Source organism: Primulina huaijiensis, chromosome 5 (assembly GCF_012295235.1).
Source record: "Primulina huaijiensis isolate GDHJ02 chromosome 5, ASM1229523v2, whole genome shotgun sequence".
Taxonomy (NCBI): Eukaryota; Viridiplantae; Streptophyta; class Magnoliopsida; order Lamiales; family Gesneriaceae; genus Primulina; species Primulina huaijiensis.
This window is the reverse complement of record NC_133310.1, coordinates 981,596-996,916: the sequence shown is the minus strand read 5'-3', so window position 1 is coordinate 996,916 and position 15,321 is coordinate 981,596. Positions and strand designations below refer to the sequence as shown.

At 33.8% G+C, this 15,321-nt stretch overlaps 3 protein-coding genes across 8 annotated transcripts; 2 read left to right on the top strand and 1 right to left on the bottom strand.

Moving 5' to 3' along the window:
• Positions 1 to 61: 61 nt before the first annotated feature.
• LOC140976157 (uncharacterized) lies at positions 62 to 3,366 on the bottom strand. 4 transcript variants are annotated; one of them, XM_073440081.1, is made up of 6 exons: positions 3,146 to 3,366; positions 2,602 to 2,935; positions 1,849 to 1,994; positions 1,318 to 1,594; positions 899 to 1,171; positions 62 to 813 (listed from the first exon to the last, which is right to left on the bottom strand). In XM_073440081.1, exons 2-6 carry the CDS (start codon positions 2,908 to 2,910, stop codon positions 337 to 339), a joined length of 1,482 nt encoding a protein of 493 aa, XP_073296182.1. In that variant the 5' UTR covers positions 2,911 to 2,935; positions 3,146 to 3,366; the 3' UTR covers positions 62 to 336. The 4 variants fall into 4 exon arrangements, with proteins under 4 accessions (XP_073296182.1, XP_073296184.1, XP_073296185.1 ...); XM_073440083.1 differs by having other exon boundaries at positions 2,602 to 2,919; positions 3,146 to 3,353; XM_073440084.1 differs by having other exon boundaries at positions 2,602 to 2,912; positions 3,146 to 3,353.
• A 1,032-nt stretch (positions 3,367 to 4,398) lies between these two features.
• On the top strand, positions 4,399 to 6,365 carry LOC140977569 (proline dehydrogenase 2, mitochondrial-like). The gene is made up of 4 exons (XM_073442319.1): positions 4,399 to 5,003; positions 5,095 to 5,743; positions 5,811 to 6,051; positions 6,164 to 6,365. Exons 1-4 carry the CDS (start codon positions 4,452 to 4,454, stop codon positions 6,201 to 6,203), a joined length of 1,482 nt encoding a protein of 493 aa, XP_073298420.1. The 5' UTR covers positions 4,399 to 4,451; the 3' UTR covers positions 6,204 to 6,365.
• A 5,917-nt stretch (positions 6,366 to 12,282) lies between these two features.
• Positions 12,283 to 14,656, top strand: LOC140976156 (S-adenosylmethionine decarboxylase proenzyme-like). 3 transcript variants are annotated; one of them, XM_073440079.1, is made up of 4 exons: positions 12,283 to 12,420; positions 12,560 to 12,627; positions 12,989 to 13,145; positions 13,254 to 14,656. In XM_073440079.1, the coding sequence occupies exon 4, from the start codon at positions 13,411 to 13,413 to the stop codon at positions 14,488 to 14,490; it is 1,080 nt and encodes a 359-aa protein (XP_073296180.1). In that variant the 5' UTR covers positions 12,283 to 12,420; positions 12,560 to 12,627; positions 12,989 to 13,145; positions 13,254 to 13,410; the 3' UTR covers positions 14,491 to 14,656. The 3 variants fall into 3 exon arrangements, with proteins under 3 accessions (XP_073296180.1, XP_073296179.1, XP_073296181.1); XM_073440078.1 differs by having other exon boundaries at positions 12,285 to 12,438; XM_073440080.1 differs by having other exon boundaries at positions 12,309 to 12,399.
• Positions 14,657 to 15,321: the final 665 nt, after the last annotated feature.

Genomic DNA, 15,321 nt, shown 5'->3' with positions numbered 1-15,321 from the left:
CCGACGGTCAACAAAGCAATTTGCGTCATTTCACTATTTCCCAAACTTTTTTCTTTTCAAATAAGAAATGGATATTATAAAATAATAGAACCTTACGACCAAAGGTTATCAGATTTCTGAACAAAATAAATGGAAACCCATAATTACAGATCAATTTATTGAACCAAAATAGCAAGGAAGCACAAGCTCAATCCACAAAGCTCATGGGAACAAGCAAATAATTTATTGCTGGCTTGCTATTGCTTCCTTTGTCAGTCGGTGAGCAAAGAAAGTCTTGTCATTTTATTACTCAAAATAGATTCCAAATAACGGGTTGACTAATAATTGTAGCTTCTGTTAGAGCTTGATAAATGCTTTAATGATCCCCATCATTTCACTACCAGGAAATCTCCCGAGACATCCTCTAGCTGCAGCCAACTCGTCGAATTCAAGCACTGTGTCACCGTTGAAAGCTGGATCTTGTTTGCCTTGTTTCTTTTCTCGACTTTGATATTCATCTACAATCTCTTCACCAGATGCTACGATTGGAAGTGGAAATGGGTCGAGAGAAGTTTCCAAGACATGTGATTCCCCACCCGCAGCACCAACAAAGTCTTTCAAACGACACAATGTGAAAGGGACTGATTCAAAGCTGTGGTCGCCATATTCAACTGGCGTAGAGTGGTCGCCGGTGACACAAATGTAGTATTGGAATGCCCCACTTGACTCTGCTTGCCAAAGGAGCTTAGCTAGCTGGCCTATAGCTCTATCAACAGCTTCCAATCCTTTGACTTTGAAAATGCTCGCTTTATCATGACCTGCATCGTCTATCGCCTACAATTACATAATTTAAAGCTGAATTACAGCAAAACGTTAAATAGATAAATACATGAATATAGAAAGATTTGTAGATCAACACCTTAATGTGAAGAAATCCAAAATCATAGCCATTAGATCGACCAGGTTCATGATCTTCTTCACCAGGCACAAAAACATTGGGGCATAACTGCAGAGGAGCTGAGAGGGCATTGGCTATGGCAGTTGCCTTGGAAGTTAACAGGGTTCTGTAGTCACCAGTGGCTCCAGGAGCTTCCAGAATATCGATACCAAGGGATAAACCCAACCCAGCAATAATTTTAGTCGGAGCAACCATGCATGGCCATAAACCATGTATCTTTTCGAATGAAGGAACCTGAAATACATAATCGTGAAAACATATAGTTTCTTGGCATCTCAATAGATAAATTAAATGAATTCCGGCAAACAATTTAAATACTATATGATATTATATTTTTCAGGAGAGAGGAAGTAATATTACCTAAGTCGCAAAAAGATTACCTCTATTCGAATACCGCAACCTCGTAAAAGAACGACATTTGCAATATTCTTTCCTTCAGCAGCCCTTTTGGTGTTCAGAGGGTGGGCAACCAAAATGCGAGATATTTCCTGGGATAACTCATTAACAACCGCAGCTGTGTTTTTTGCTTCATCAGAATCATCAAGTGGTTGAGCTTTTAAAAGTAGGCGATTATCCTTCAATGGATCCGTTCCTGATATATTTCCACTTAATTTTGGTCCTTTTACAACCACCCCACATCTATGCTCTGTTGCATACCTTAAGCATACATTTAATCATATATTTTATCAGTTTAACTTCGCAAGATCGCAGACCCAACCTGAAATCTATATAAAAAATGAGTGCTTTGAAGTTGCGACAACATAGTGAACACCATAGATTATTAAACCCATAATCATTCATTTAAGTCACCAGTTACTTTTGGATTGCAGGCTTAAAACCCAAGAAAAACATGCACTGTTCCTATGAATAACATAGTGTAGAGAATGTATGGAAACTGGAAAAACAAGCACCTGACTCTAACTTCATACTGAGGAAAAGAGGGCAGCTTCATTCCATCCAATGCTGCAGAAAGAATGGGTCCTTCTTCTTCAAAATGCCTATCTGCCCTCCGGCTAGTAACTACTCCTGTTTTCTCATCCAAGGTAGCGAAGTTTGACTGAGTAAAATAAAAGTCATCACTAAGCCCAACAACTATAATCAAAGTTGTGCAGAAGTATCAAGAAAATCTACCGTGCGAACAAAATTTTACAATACAGTCAGTATAAGTATTTTCCATTTAAAGAAACGCATACAAAGTAGAAAAAAATCAGGGACATTCATGCTCGAATAGCTGATTATCAGGTGTATGAAGCGTCCAAGATTTTGCAGTATACTAGAAAATGAAACTGATCAAGAATGGAAAAATAAGCATCTCATTCTAAACCCAATCCTCTTTTCCAAGAGAGAACATTAATTACTAGCTTAGATGAATTCCTTTACAACTACTGATGGGATAATTACGGTCTCTTGAACATGATAAGAAGTGAACCACAAAACAAAATTCTGCCATCGAAACCTGGAGAAATACTGAAGCCAGATTAGTAAGACAACTGATAAATTCGCAAAATCACCACGTATGATCTTCACATAAACATCGTCCCAAACATTTAGGCAGCACACATGAACTAATCAATGCCATGATAAAGTCCAAGAAATAGTGAATGCTAATCATAAGAAACTGAAAAAGAGCACAACAGGATGATGATCAAAGAGGAAGCACCTACTTTAAATGCAATATCACCGGGAGACATTGCCAATCCAGCACCCATAGACTCAAATGCACCTCGCCCTCGATAATAAACACGAGGATCATAACCCAATATAGAAAGATGTGCGGTATCACTTCCACAAGCCAACCCGACTTCAACAGGATCCATTAAGCCATTTATTCCTGCCGAAGCTATGGCATCCAAGTTAGGTACGTTAGCTGCTTGCAGAGGAGTCCTGTAGCCTAAACTTGGAAGTGATACATCTCCCAGTCCATCAATTAGGACAAAAGCCACCCTTCTCTTTGCCTCCCCTGAGCTAACCATTCCTACGTACTATGATACTAACAGCCTGATACAAGCAACTCGAGAGAGAATTTATTAACATGTATATTCACTTATCCATGGATAAACGAAACAGGAAAGTTCTCCTGATAGGCTGTTTCAGCAAATTTAAACTAATTCCTTCCTCGAAGATCATATTATACGAACACTGCAAAAATGGCTCCTGACATGCAGGAGAAGAATTTAACTAATAAACAAGCAAAGGTAAACATATTACCCAAAAACTTCCGAATTTCGTTCTTCGAATGGCTGGATTGTTAATCTGTAATCCGAGTATTATGCAGATATTTGAAGAGCTTCTCCAAGGATTCGATCGCGGCGGCGAGTAGGTTTTCGGCTACCGCCGGTGAAGCAGAAAGATTTACGTAGTCTTTTAGAGTTTGGAGTGATGAAACTCCATCTCCACCGTCGATCGCTAATAGGAAAAATCCTTTTTTTATACTGGAAAAATCATTTTAGATCGACTTTAATATTATTTAAAAAAAAAATAAGCGTTTAGGAATTTAATTATTATTTTTATATCCATTTGATAAAAATATTTGATTTTCTAATTAAAATTTCAAACTCAATAGTCAATAATAACTACTCAAACGAATGCTAAATTAAGTTAAAGATATTATTATTTAAAATAAATAAAAATTTGAGAGCAGTAATGAAAAAAAAATTAAATAACTTGAAATAACATTAATAGGTATTATTTTATTTTCATATTCAAATTTTACAAAAATGATATGACATAATTTTGTTATTAAACATTTTTTTTACTATTAAAATTAACTTTATCCAGCCTCACATAATTTATAGCCTATAAATAAATTTCACATGTAATTCAAAAAAATTTGAATATAAATATTAAATTCCGACCCAAAAAAATTAAATAATATACTTCACACCTTCTAATAATAATAATAATAAGAACAACAACGAAATTTTTTGAAAAAAATGTTTGGAGACATAGTGTTATACGAAACATAACTATTTTTATTTTATTTTTAAATCAACGATGAAATTCTTTAAAACTTTTCGTACGTTGTGGTCATAGAAAAATACTGATTCTTATCGAATTTGAAACGAGATTTCGAATTCAAAAATCAAGTATAACAAACTCCTCATTTCATTCAAAATAAATATATAAAACTCAAGTAAATATTTTTATTGTATTAGAAGGGAATTTAAATCTGGATGGATAAGACAGTGCGACTTTATACTTAATTTACAATTTTATACATATATAAATCACAAAATAGAATTAAATAGGTTTTAGAAATATAAAATTTAATTATTTAATTATAATAAATACACTAACAACTTATAAACATGTAATTTCACAATTCCGATTACGAAAGTCAAATAAAAATCCAAAATATATATTTTAAAAAAAATAGAAATAGGAAAATTAAATTATTTAATTCCCTTTACGCAAAAGTAATAACGCCAAAGATCTAAATTTTCTATAAATAACCAATTAAGCTTAATATCTGCAAAGAGCTCCCTTAGGCCTTGACCACTAGTGTTCTTTGATCATGGCCACCCGTAGCGTCCATCCAATGCTTCTCAACACGCTCCCCTCCTCCTTCCGCCGCCTCATCTCCGCCGCGCCTTCCTCCATCTCCGCCGTCCCTTCGTTCAACCTTAAGCCGGAGACCTCCGCCTCCAAACAAGGCATGATCACCCACACCAACCCATGCGACGGACCCATCAACATCGATGATTCCAGAAAGATTTTCACGACGGTTTCGACCTCAAAGCTGACCAAATCGTCGATCATTCTTCACATTGCCTCGATTGAGCATATGGTCGATTTCGGCATGTGGGTTCTGAATTCGAAGCTCATGGGGACTCCCCTGGTGAAGAGAATCGTCTTCGAAGCAATAGAACGTTCGTTTTACGATCATTTCTGCGCGGGGAGAGGTTTGAAGGAGGTTGGCGGAACTGTGAAGAAGCTTTGGGATTCTGGACTTAGAGCTATGTTGGATTATGGTTTGGAACACGCAATCGATAACGAGGATTGTGATCGGAATTTGGAGCAATTTATTCAAATTGCTGAATCTGCTAAATCGCAACCTGATTCTTCTGTAAGTTCTAATTAACTTTCTTGAATCGGAGATTAGTTAGATTTTGTTATCCAAGAATCAGAATATTTATACAAGAAGATTTTCAATCCAGGTTAGTTTTATTGTGTTGAAGATTACAGCAATTGCTCCTCCTAGTTTGCTCAAGAGGCTGAGTGATCTATTAAGATGGGAATATAAGGATAAATCCTTGCATCTTCCTTGGAAGCTCAAAACTTTGCCCCTTTTTTCGGATTCGAGCCCGCTTTTTCACACTCCGAAGAGGCCAGAGAATCTAACCTTAGAAGAAGAAACCAATCTCAAGTTAGCCCACGAAAGATTAGCCAGACTTTGCATGAAATGTATAGAAGCAAACGTGCCTCTGCTAATTGATGCAGAGGATACCTCCATTCAACCGGCGATAGACTACTTATCCTACTCTGCAGCGACAGAATACCGTAAAAATGACGATGGCCCTTTAATTTTCAACACAATTCAGGCTTATTTGAGAGATTCAAAAGAGAGATTGGTAGTGGTTAAGAAATCTGCCGACGTAATGGGAGTGTGTGTCGGGTTTAAATTGGTGAGGGGCGCATACTTATCGAGTGAGAGACAATTGGCTACTTCTTTGGGAGTCAAGTCCCCAATCCATGACACAATACAGCAAACTCATGCCTGTTACAACGATTGTGCTGCTTTTATGCTTCAAGAAATCTTCAATGGATCCGGTTCGGTCGTGCTGGCTACTCATAACGTTGAATCAGGTAGGCATTTTACAGAACATTTTGAATTTTCGCGGCGATTGTGTGTAATGGGGTTCTTGGAATGTAGGAAAATTTGCGGCTTCTAAGGCCATCGATCTTGGACTGGAAAAAGACAGCCAAAATCTGCAATTTGGCCAACTCTGTGGAATGGCAGATACCCTTTCTTTTGGTTTGAGAAATGCAGGTTTTAGAGTGAGCAAGTATTTGCCCTTTGGGCCTATAGAGCAGATTATGCCTTATCTGTTAAGAAGAGCTGAGGAAAACAGAGGGTTATTATCTACTTCATCTCTTGACAAGCAACTTATGGGGTATAATCAAACTTCGATCACACTACTTCATTCGAATTAGATTCGAAAAATATAGCAAGATTCTTGAATCCGATTGAATCTAATGGTTCTGAGTTTCTTTTTTTCTTTGCAGGAAGGAATTGTTTCGGAGATTAACTCCTAGATTTTCTTGACTTTTTGAAACAATCCAAGAATCTGATTGTTGCATTTGTACGTAGATTTGGGATTGAAACACAAAAAAGGGTTAATGAATATTTGATGTACATAAGAAAACGTTTTTATCTTTCTGGGATAATGTCATGTTTCTTGACATTGTTCTTTTTAGTTGCCTTTACCGAGTGCATAGCAAAATGATCATTTCGATAACTTATATTTATGTATATATAATTTGGTACATGATTGTCGTAAGTTTCTTGTGAGACGGTCTCACATAATTATATATATGTGAGATGGGTCAACTTGATCTATATTTGGAATGAAAAGTTATAAGTTTTCCACTGTGGATTTAAGTAAAAGATTCATCTAACGAAATTGACTCGTGAAACAGTTTCATAAAAATTTTTGTGATCTATAAATAATCGTTTTATTTGTCTACGCTAGATAAACTCAATTGAATTAAATTCACATTGAATGAAATTGAGAATTCTTAAACTATTGGAATCCATTTCGAACTCATATAACTCTTATATTTAAGGAAGTTTTGACCAAGTAGATTGGCTTGTTCACGTAACTTCCACATCAACTATATCAACGTCGTGTCGATACTTGTAGGTGTAAAATTCCGTAATATTCAGTGTCACGTCACTAAAAATAAATGAAATAACCAATCTATTTAACTAAAACTGAATTTAAACTACTTATAGAATCAAAAACTAAAATAAAACCCTACTATAGAACAAAATTTACAATTTTTCAAACCCCAAACCGTATAAAATTAAAAATTAATTTGTCGACTACATTGTTTAGTGGAATTATTTTGTCTAGTGCACCCAAGAATCTTGGAGAATACATATAAAGGATGGAGTGTGTGTCATAGTGTCTTCATCCAAGCCAATCATTTCCACTTGGGGCGAAGAAGACATCCAAGTTGTTTTCCATTGATGAACGGTCAATTTAGCCTGATTTTGCTTCAAATTATTCATTTTTAATCCAAAAAAATAAATAAATAAATAAATATAATCATATTATTTTCTGTTTTATGCTCAAACTATAAATTATAATAAATTTCTACACTCCCTAATATAATAAATATGATTTTACCTACTTCTCACAGCGTAATTTTTACTTAAACGTAATACTTATTTAAATTTTCTAAAAAATAATTATTCCCGTAAATATCAATAGAATCATAATAAAATAAAATTTATGAAATAAAATCTTATTAAATAATTCGATGCAATAATAAATATTTACGGTTTACCCCTTCTTAAATGGATTGGGACAGGCACTGCTTTTATTGGGCTTGGCAACATTTAAATTATTTTCCCATTGGGCTTTCGTCAATGGGGTTTGTTTTGTGTACACAAATATAAACATTTGGACGATTTCTCAATAATTAATTTCCCAAATCAGTGAGTGAATTATCTAACTCGACTCTGTATCATAAATAAGAATTAAATCGATACATGATTATGAAAAATGAATTAATGAGTGAATTATCTAAACTTGCTTCTATATCATAAATAAGAATTAGATCGATACATGATTAAAACCGACAATTGAAATTAGATATCTCACATTGTCTTTCGTCGTGCACTATTTCGACTTTTCGAGAGTCGTTTTGGTTTTCGTCGATTTGTTTTAATTTCTTAATGAAATATTAGGCTTAGAGACTAAATCAAATCATTTTTGCATATTAATTCAAGAAATTTCATGCAAAAAAATTTAATTTTTTAATATTAAAATCAATTATATTTTCCTCGTCTCCCATTGGTAAGGGTGTGACGTCTGTATTTTTTTTATTCTCCAATAAAATTAATTAGTGGTTTATTAGACATCCTTAAACACGAAGATAAGAATCCTAAATAATGCCGAAAGTACAAAAACAAATGTCTAAAATTAATGGGTTTTTTCAAATTCTGTGTTTTTAAAAATCATGCACATTTTCCTCAATTATAAGAGATTTTATGTCAAATTTTTAAACACAAAAAATTCAGAAACTGACTTTGGATCGATTCTGTGATGCGGATTTTTCAACATAGTCAGGTTGACTTATGTCATCATAAAGATCCACGAAACCATCTCATAAAAAATCCACTCATGATCTTAGATAACGAAAATATTGATCCAACTTTATCTCATTAAATACATATTATCTATCCATCCTATTTACAATTCAAGAAACTCGAGTTCACCAAATTATTTTTTCCCAAAATAACATAATCGAATCACAAAAATTTGGGATTTTTAAAAAGCAAGAAAAATAAAATTTAAATCCCATGAAAACAACATAAATTTATTTATTTTTTAAAAAAGAAGTGAGGGTGACTTGGCGCCAGGGTGGCGAAGCATCCATTGTCAGGAAGAAAATATATTTAATTAAATAATTAATTAATGATATACAAATTTTAAAAATTTATTTATTGCACGTAATATATTTTCGTCGTGTTTTGATAATTTCGTTTGTTGCCAAATTTTAGTTTCATGGGAACCAGCTCATGATGATTGTTCCACCGATTGCCAATCTTATCCCCCGATCTTTCGTTTCAATTCAAACAATATTATATTAATGGCACACTCACCCACCACTGATTAAATTTTAGATTCGCAAATATTTTATAATAAAATTATCGTTATCCAATTAAAAAAAACTAATGATCTATACTAAGTCTTTTGTGAGACGGTCTCACTAATATTTGTCTGTGAGACGACGGGTCAAACATATCGATATTCACAATAAAAAGTATATTTTTTTGTAGATGACCTAAATAAAAGATCTGTATCACAAAATACTACCCGTGATATTTAATCCGAACGGTGTGGAATTATTATTATAAAAAGAGAAAAAGGGAATTACGTTCTTTTGGGGGTAAAACAGGAATTGCAAGCTGTATTTCAGATGGCTTTCGTCAATTGGAGGGTTATTATAGTAAAAGAAAATATAGGAGAAAATGTCAAGTTTAAGAGGTGTGGTGGTTAATAAATGGGACACGCGGCGGCCATGCATGAATGCATGCATGCAAATTGATCGAGAAAATTAAATTCTGAATCCTAATAAACATGGAATATATTCCACTTTCTTTTGTTATACTTTAATTAAACAATTTAATTTGGGAAAATGATTTCACAGTTGTATTGCAAATGCTATTAATAATTGATGTGAGAGTATGTCTTTTGTGAGACGGTCTCACGAATCTTTTTGTTTGAGACGGGTCAACTCTACCGATATTCACAATTAATACTCTTAGCATAAAAAATAATATTTTTTCATGGATGACCCAAATAAGATATATGTCTCACAAAATACAACTCATTAGACTGTATCACACAAACTTTTGTTTTGATGTTGATGATTTAAATTCACGATTCAAATCTATCAATCCATATATATATTTAAAAAATACTGATACTACGAAGATTTTAGAATGTGTACGTACGTACTTAGTAAATTTGTACTTTTTTTAATATATTAAAATAATAATCTCACTAGATTTATCTATTCAAATCTATTTTCAATCAAAATTTTGGATCTTTCCTAAGCTATTTTAATCACAAGAACTATCACGAGTGAACCCGAAATTGTTCTCTATTTGATACAAAAAAAATTAATTTTATGTCTAACAATTCAAAATTCTCGGTTTTAGGGTCTTTCGATGATTGCTGCCGACACATCTCACCGCAGCTTTCAGAAACAGAGGCGCTCACTTTACATCTTTCCGTGTATATTGCTCTTAGATCTATTTTGATATTGAAGATCAAATTTCTGAGATCGTCCTCCCACTGCGTCACACTCAAGACTATTCAAACTAAAAGTCATGTAAATTATTTCTTAATAATTGTTGTACCTAACAAATCATATTAATTGATTGACTAAAGACTGGCGGAGTCAGAAATATGACTCTGCTCGGATTAGAATTTTAAACTTTATAATTTTTTAATATTTTAAATCGATCTATCCGGGTTAATATTATATTATTCCAAAATTATACATAATTTACATATATATTTTTTTAAAAAAAAAAATTGGGCCACCCGGACTAAAGCTCGGGTAAAGAAGCATGTAACTCCGCACGTGTGACTAACAGTATCTCGACCTTTAACATTCCTCTTGATTCGGAGGAAGAGGTCTTTCTTGCTTTAACACTCAATCATCAACAATTTCATCCGCCTAAATGTTATTGATCCGTCTATTTTAAAAAAGAAAGTCAGAATCGTTGTATATGAATAAGAGAATCATTAATATAATATCAAAATATACATTTTATTATTACTTAAAGACAAATATACCAGATAACATAAGTTCTAAGATGGACAAACCCTCAATTTTCCTCTAGCTCTATAATCCACCCGTCTTCCGGACGATTGGACAAGAAAGAACTGAGTAACATATTCAAGATAACCACGTATTTACCTAAAATAGTCTGTAAAGAGGAATCAGAAATTAAAGCTCAGAAAACAAGGTAATATTTTCTCCCTATGTATACAATTTTTTTCAAATTTTATTTATATTTTACTCATATATTTTACCATCGACGATTGTTTTTAAGACCGTCTCATTAATATTGGTAAAGATGAAATGAGATGCGAATGCACGAAATACATATTAGGTTAAATAAGTACCAACATATATATGCATGCCTCCGTCGAGTAAATTAAATTTCTGGATGAACACGCAAATTTATGCGAGGAGATTTCCCAAGATACGTGTCAATCTTCAGTCCAATTTTTATTTTATTACTTTTATTATTATTATTTAAATCCAAATTCGATTTTGACGATGGAGAAAGTTTTCGGACCAGTTGGATGGTAATGTGGACGTGATCGAATGTGAACATTTGTCTCCAAAATCAAAGATTGTCTATTACATTTGGTTTCTTGCCAAAAAAAAAAAAAAATTATAGGAGAGAGCTTTGTGATGGGAGTATACGAAATGGGCACGAAATTTATGGTTTACCAAGACATATATTGTGGTCCTATAATTATTTATTCAACGATTTATTTTTAAGTTAATGAATATGTGATATTAAATGTAAATTTATTATTTGTTTTATAATTCTGTTAATGTCAACAGGTAACGTGCGGCTTAGGTTAATGTAATAATATTAGAGTTAAGATCACGTGTTTTATTTTTATTAATTAGAAAATTGTGTGATTATTGAATCCCTGTCGACAGGATAGTGAAACCATGCATGGTTTTGGGTTGTTGTACTATTTTATTAATTTGAATTTTGTCAGCTATTGCTTTTTTTTAAAACGATAAATCACCCCAAAATAATGCCTTCAAATGCGGTCAGTCTAGCAATAACATATATTTTAATATTGAGCAGGTCTCGACGGTCTCACGAATCTTTATCTGTGAGAATATTCACAATAAAAAGTAATATTTTTTCATGGATGATCCAAATAAGATATTCGTCTCACAAAATACGATCCGTGAGATCGTCTCACACCAGTTTTTGCCTTTAATATAATATGTCCAATTGATAATATAAATTCAAAATAAAAAATAGGCTGATCTATCATATTAATGGACCAAATAGTGTTAATATGATAAGAGTGTTATTTTAAGTGTACCACATACTCAACCGATCACTCTAGAATTATGATTGTAAAAAAGTGATAAAAGAATATATAATATACTAAACAAAATTTGTTTGAGACGGTCTCATGAATCAATTTTCATCTATGAAAAATTATTTTTTTTATAACAAAAATATTATTTATTATTATAAAAATAACAAAATTTATCTATTTAATAAATAAAAATTTGTAAAATGTCTCAAATAAAAACTCATAAATGTGATATGATGTCTCCCACGAGAAACATGCTTTGACTTTGATTCTTCTCCAATTTTCCAATAAAAAATAAGGAAAAAATAAATTACTTTTTTTTAAAAAAAAAAATTATGTAAGGAGCTGAAGAAAAGAATCACACTAGCCAGCGAATCTTTATTAATCTATTTTCTTAATCCCCGCGCAACAAAACAAAAGGGTAAATTAGTAAATGGAAAAATCAGTGGCCCGATGGAGCGGAGGGCAATATTGTAGTTTACACACATCCCGTTTCTTTCGTTTCCCCTATTTAAGCAGACCTCTGGCGTATCAATTCCCATTCCCCCATTGATTCGCTTCATCAAAGTTTTCCGAATAAAGATTCCTCTCCGATTTTTAATTTAATGATTTTCACGACAACGGGTTCTCGATTTTAGGGTTGGTTTTTGATCGTTTCAGGTTTGTTGGTTTCGATTTGTAAGTGTTAGTTTTTTTTTTTAAAAAAAAAAATCGTTTTTTGTTCTTAGATTTTTATTTGTTTGTGGTTTGTGATGTGCATGATGTGTTAATGAGGTGTTATTTGATTTTTAATTCACAGATTTGATATTGGAGTATTACGGGAAGAAAATAGGTTCTCTTCGGCCATTGTTGCATATATCGTTTCTGGTTAGTTGTTGCGTCTCGTTTCCTTCTTGTTCGTTTCTTAATTTCATCGTTGAATTATGATAAACCTGTTGATTCAATAGAAATTTTAGTTTTTTCTGAAATCAATGTCCTATTCATGGGTTGTTGAAGTGGAATCCACTTGTTGGTTTACATAATTTTTTTTTCTCCGGTTCTCCGGTGCCCAAGTGTCCCTTGATTTTATTTACAACGTTTAATCTTCCAGATCTTATCTTCTATCGGATGCATATGAGTTAAAATCGTGAACTTTTGAATTCTGTTGCGTTAATACTTTTTTGGTTCACGTTTCGTGCTTGAGTTTTGTATTGATTTATGTGGTTCTGATTCTATTTTTATTGTACAGCCAAGAAGGATTGAATGTTTTAATGGAGTCGAAGGGTGGTAAGAAGAAGTCTAGTAATAGTAAATCCTTATTCTACGAAGCTCCCCTCGGTTACAGCATTGAAGACGTACGCCCAAACGGTGGAATCAAGAAATTCAGATCTGCTGCATACTCCAACGTGAGTTTCACCTTTTGAAAGATCCGATTTTGTTTCATTTATTGGATTCTGAATGCTAATAAAATCACTGTTTAAACATGAATATTAATTCGGCTTTCTTTGTTACAGTGCGCTCGGAAGCCATCCTGAGACTAGCCAAATTTTCCTAACCACCACCTTTTTAACAATAGAATAGTGTCTTAACTCTTTGCTCTCTCATTTCTCTTCTTCCTCCTCATTCTTGTTATTCCTGCAAGGAAGCACCACTCTTTTCTCTCTAGTCCAAATGGATGTGCCAATCTCTGCAATTGGATTCGAAGGTTATGAGAAGAGGCTCGAGATTACTTTTTCTGAGCCTGGATTATTTGCTGATCCTGGAGGCCGTGGCCTTCGATCTCTGTCCAAATTCCAACTGGATGAAATTTTGGAACCAGCTCAATGCACCATTGTGTCTTCACTAAAGAATGATGAAGTAGACTCCTATGTTCTATCAGAATCAAGCCTCTTTGTGTACCCTTACAAAATTATATTGAAAACTTGTGGGACTACCAAACTGCTGCTTTCCATCCCACCTATCCTTAAGCTGGCTGGTATACTTGGTCTTGCTGTGAGCTCCGTAAGATACACTCGTGGAAGTTTCATTTTTCCTGGCGCGCAGCCATTTCCGCACCGTAGCTTTTCTGAAGAAGTTGCTGTTCTCGATAACCATTTTAGCAACCTTGGTCTGAGTAGCAAGGCATATGTGATGGGTGATTCTGATGACCTTGAGAAATGGCACGTTTACTCTGCTTGTGCCAGTGGGACTAGTGGTTTGAGCCCTGTTTACACTCTAGAGATGTGCATGACGAATTTGGACCGAAAGAAGGCTTCTGTGTTTTTCAAGAACCAATCAAGCTCTGCATCTGTTATGACTGAAGTGTCTGGAATCAGAAAAATCCTTCCGCATTCTGATATATGTGATTTCGATTTTGATCCCTGTGGTTACTCGATGAATGCAATAGAAGGCGGTGCAATCTCTACAATTCACATCACACCAGAAGACGGCTTCAGTTATGCAAGTTTTGAAGCAGTGGGCTACGATTTTAATCGAGAAGATTTGTCTCTACTACTGGAGAGGGTGTTGGCTTGCTTCCAGCCAGCAAAGTTCTCTGTTGCTTTGCATTCAGCTGTTGCTGGGAAGGACCTTGATTCTGAGTTTACTCTATGTATGAAGGGATATGGCTGTGGAGCACGAAACTGTGAAGCACTTGGCAACGGAGGATCCATGATGTACAGCAGCTTCACTAGCTCAAGGAGCTGCGGATCACCCAGGTCGATTCTGCAATCATGTTGGAGTGAGAATGAGGATGAGGAAGTTAAGAAATAATTTCATGCTTCGTATTAGATTTGGTTTTTCACCGTTTTTATATTTTCAATAAATGTCGGAACTGTTTACTGTATGTTTCTTGATTGTCGAGCATTTTCTGCGTTGGATTTTGAGTTTGAACGTTGTGGTATGAATAAATATATCGCTTGTGTTTTCTCACTTTTCACTACCGTTGGATAAAAAAAAAACATGTTAATCTGCTCTTTCTGTTCAAGCATGCATCCCTGATTTAAGATTGCTATTTATTATGTTTCGAGGTTGAGTTCATTGTGCTACACTGTGTTTCATGTTTCACGCCAATAATGAATTGGCTTTTTAGAGATTTGAACATTCCATGAAAAGATTTCCAATGGCAAATTTGTACCCCCAAGAAATTGGCACCTGTCATGGCCTTTTTTACGGTGGTTTGATGCGTAAGAATTAGAATAAGATTCCAGCCCATTGTCGTCGTGGAAGATGGTGACCGCTGTCACCACCATAATTTTCATATTTTTATATATTAATTAATAAAAATTGTAATTTTATTGATGTAAGTTCACATGATATAAGTTTTAGTAATATAATTTGTCCATGTTTATTGGATTTTTTGGGGTCTTACTTTAGTCAAAAGTCACTAATTTTATTATTTATTTGACATTAATTCTCTCTCGTTCATAACTCACGTAACAAGATTAAATATATATTACATTTTGAAATAAATTTAAACAAAAATAAAATGAAAAATAAAGCAAAATGATACTTAATATTTCAAAGTGAGGGAAAAAAACACTTGTTATTTTCTTTTATTTTTGTTCATATAGATTTTAATATATGTTTTATTCTCGTCTAAGA

What these genes read in the sequence shown, in the direction of transcription:
- LOC140977569 (XM_073442319.1), top strand. Translation starts at nt 4,452, where the DNA reads ATGGCCACCCGTAGCGTCCATCCAATGCTTCTCAACACGCTCCCCTCC. An exon ending in AATCGCAACCTGATTCTTCT is followed by an intron (nt 5,004 to 5,094) that starts GTAAGTTCTAAT and finishes TTTTCAATCCAG; the next exon opens with GTTAGTTTTATTGTGTTGAA. An exon ending in CTTGACAAGCAACTTATGGG is followed by an intron (nt 6,052 to 6,163) that starts GTATAATCAAAC and finishes TTTTCTTTGCAG; the next exon opens with GAAGGAATTGTTTCGGAGAT.
- LOC140976156 (XM_073440079.1), top strand. Translation starts at nt 13,411, where the DNA reads ATGGATGTGCCAATCTCTGCAATTGGATTCGAAGGTTATGAGAAGAGG.
- LOC140976157 (XM_073440081.1), bottom strand. Translation starts at nt 2,910, where the DNA reads ATGGTTAGCTCAGGGGAGGCAAAGAGAAGGGTGGCTTTTGTCCTAATT. An exon ending in CAGTATGAAGTTAGAGTCAG is followed by an intron (nt 1,595 to 1,848) that starts GTGCTTGTTTTT and finishes TGTATGCTTAAG; the next exon opens with GTATGCAACAGAGCATAGAT. An exon ending in GTTGCGGTATTCGAATAGAG is followed by an intron (nt 1,172 to 1,317) that starts GTAATCTTTTTG and finishes TATGTATTTCAG; the next exon opens with GTTCCTTCATTCGAAAAGAT.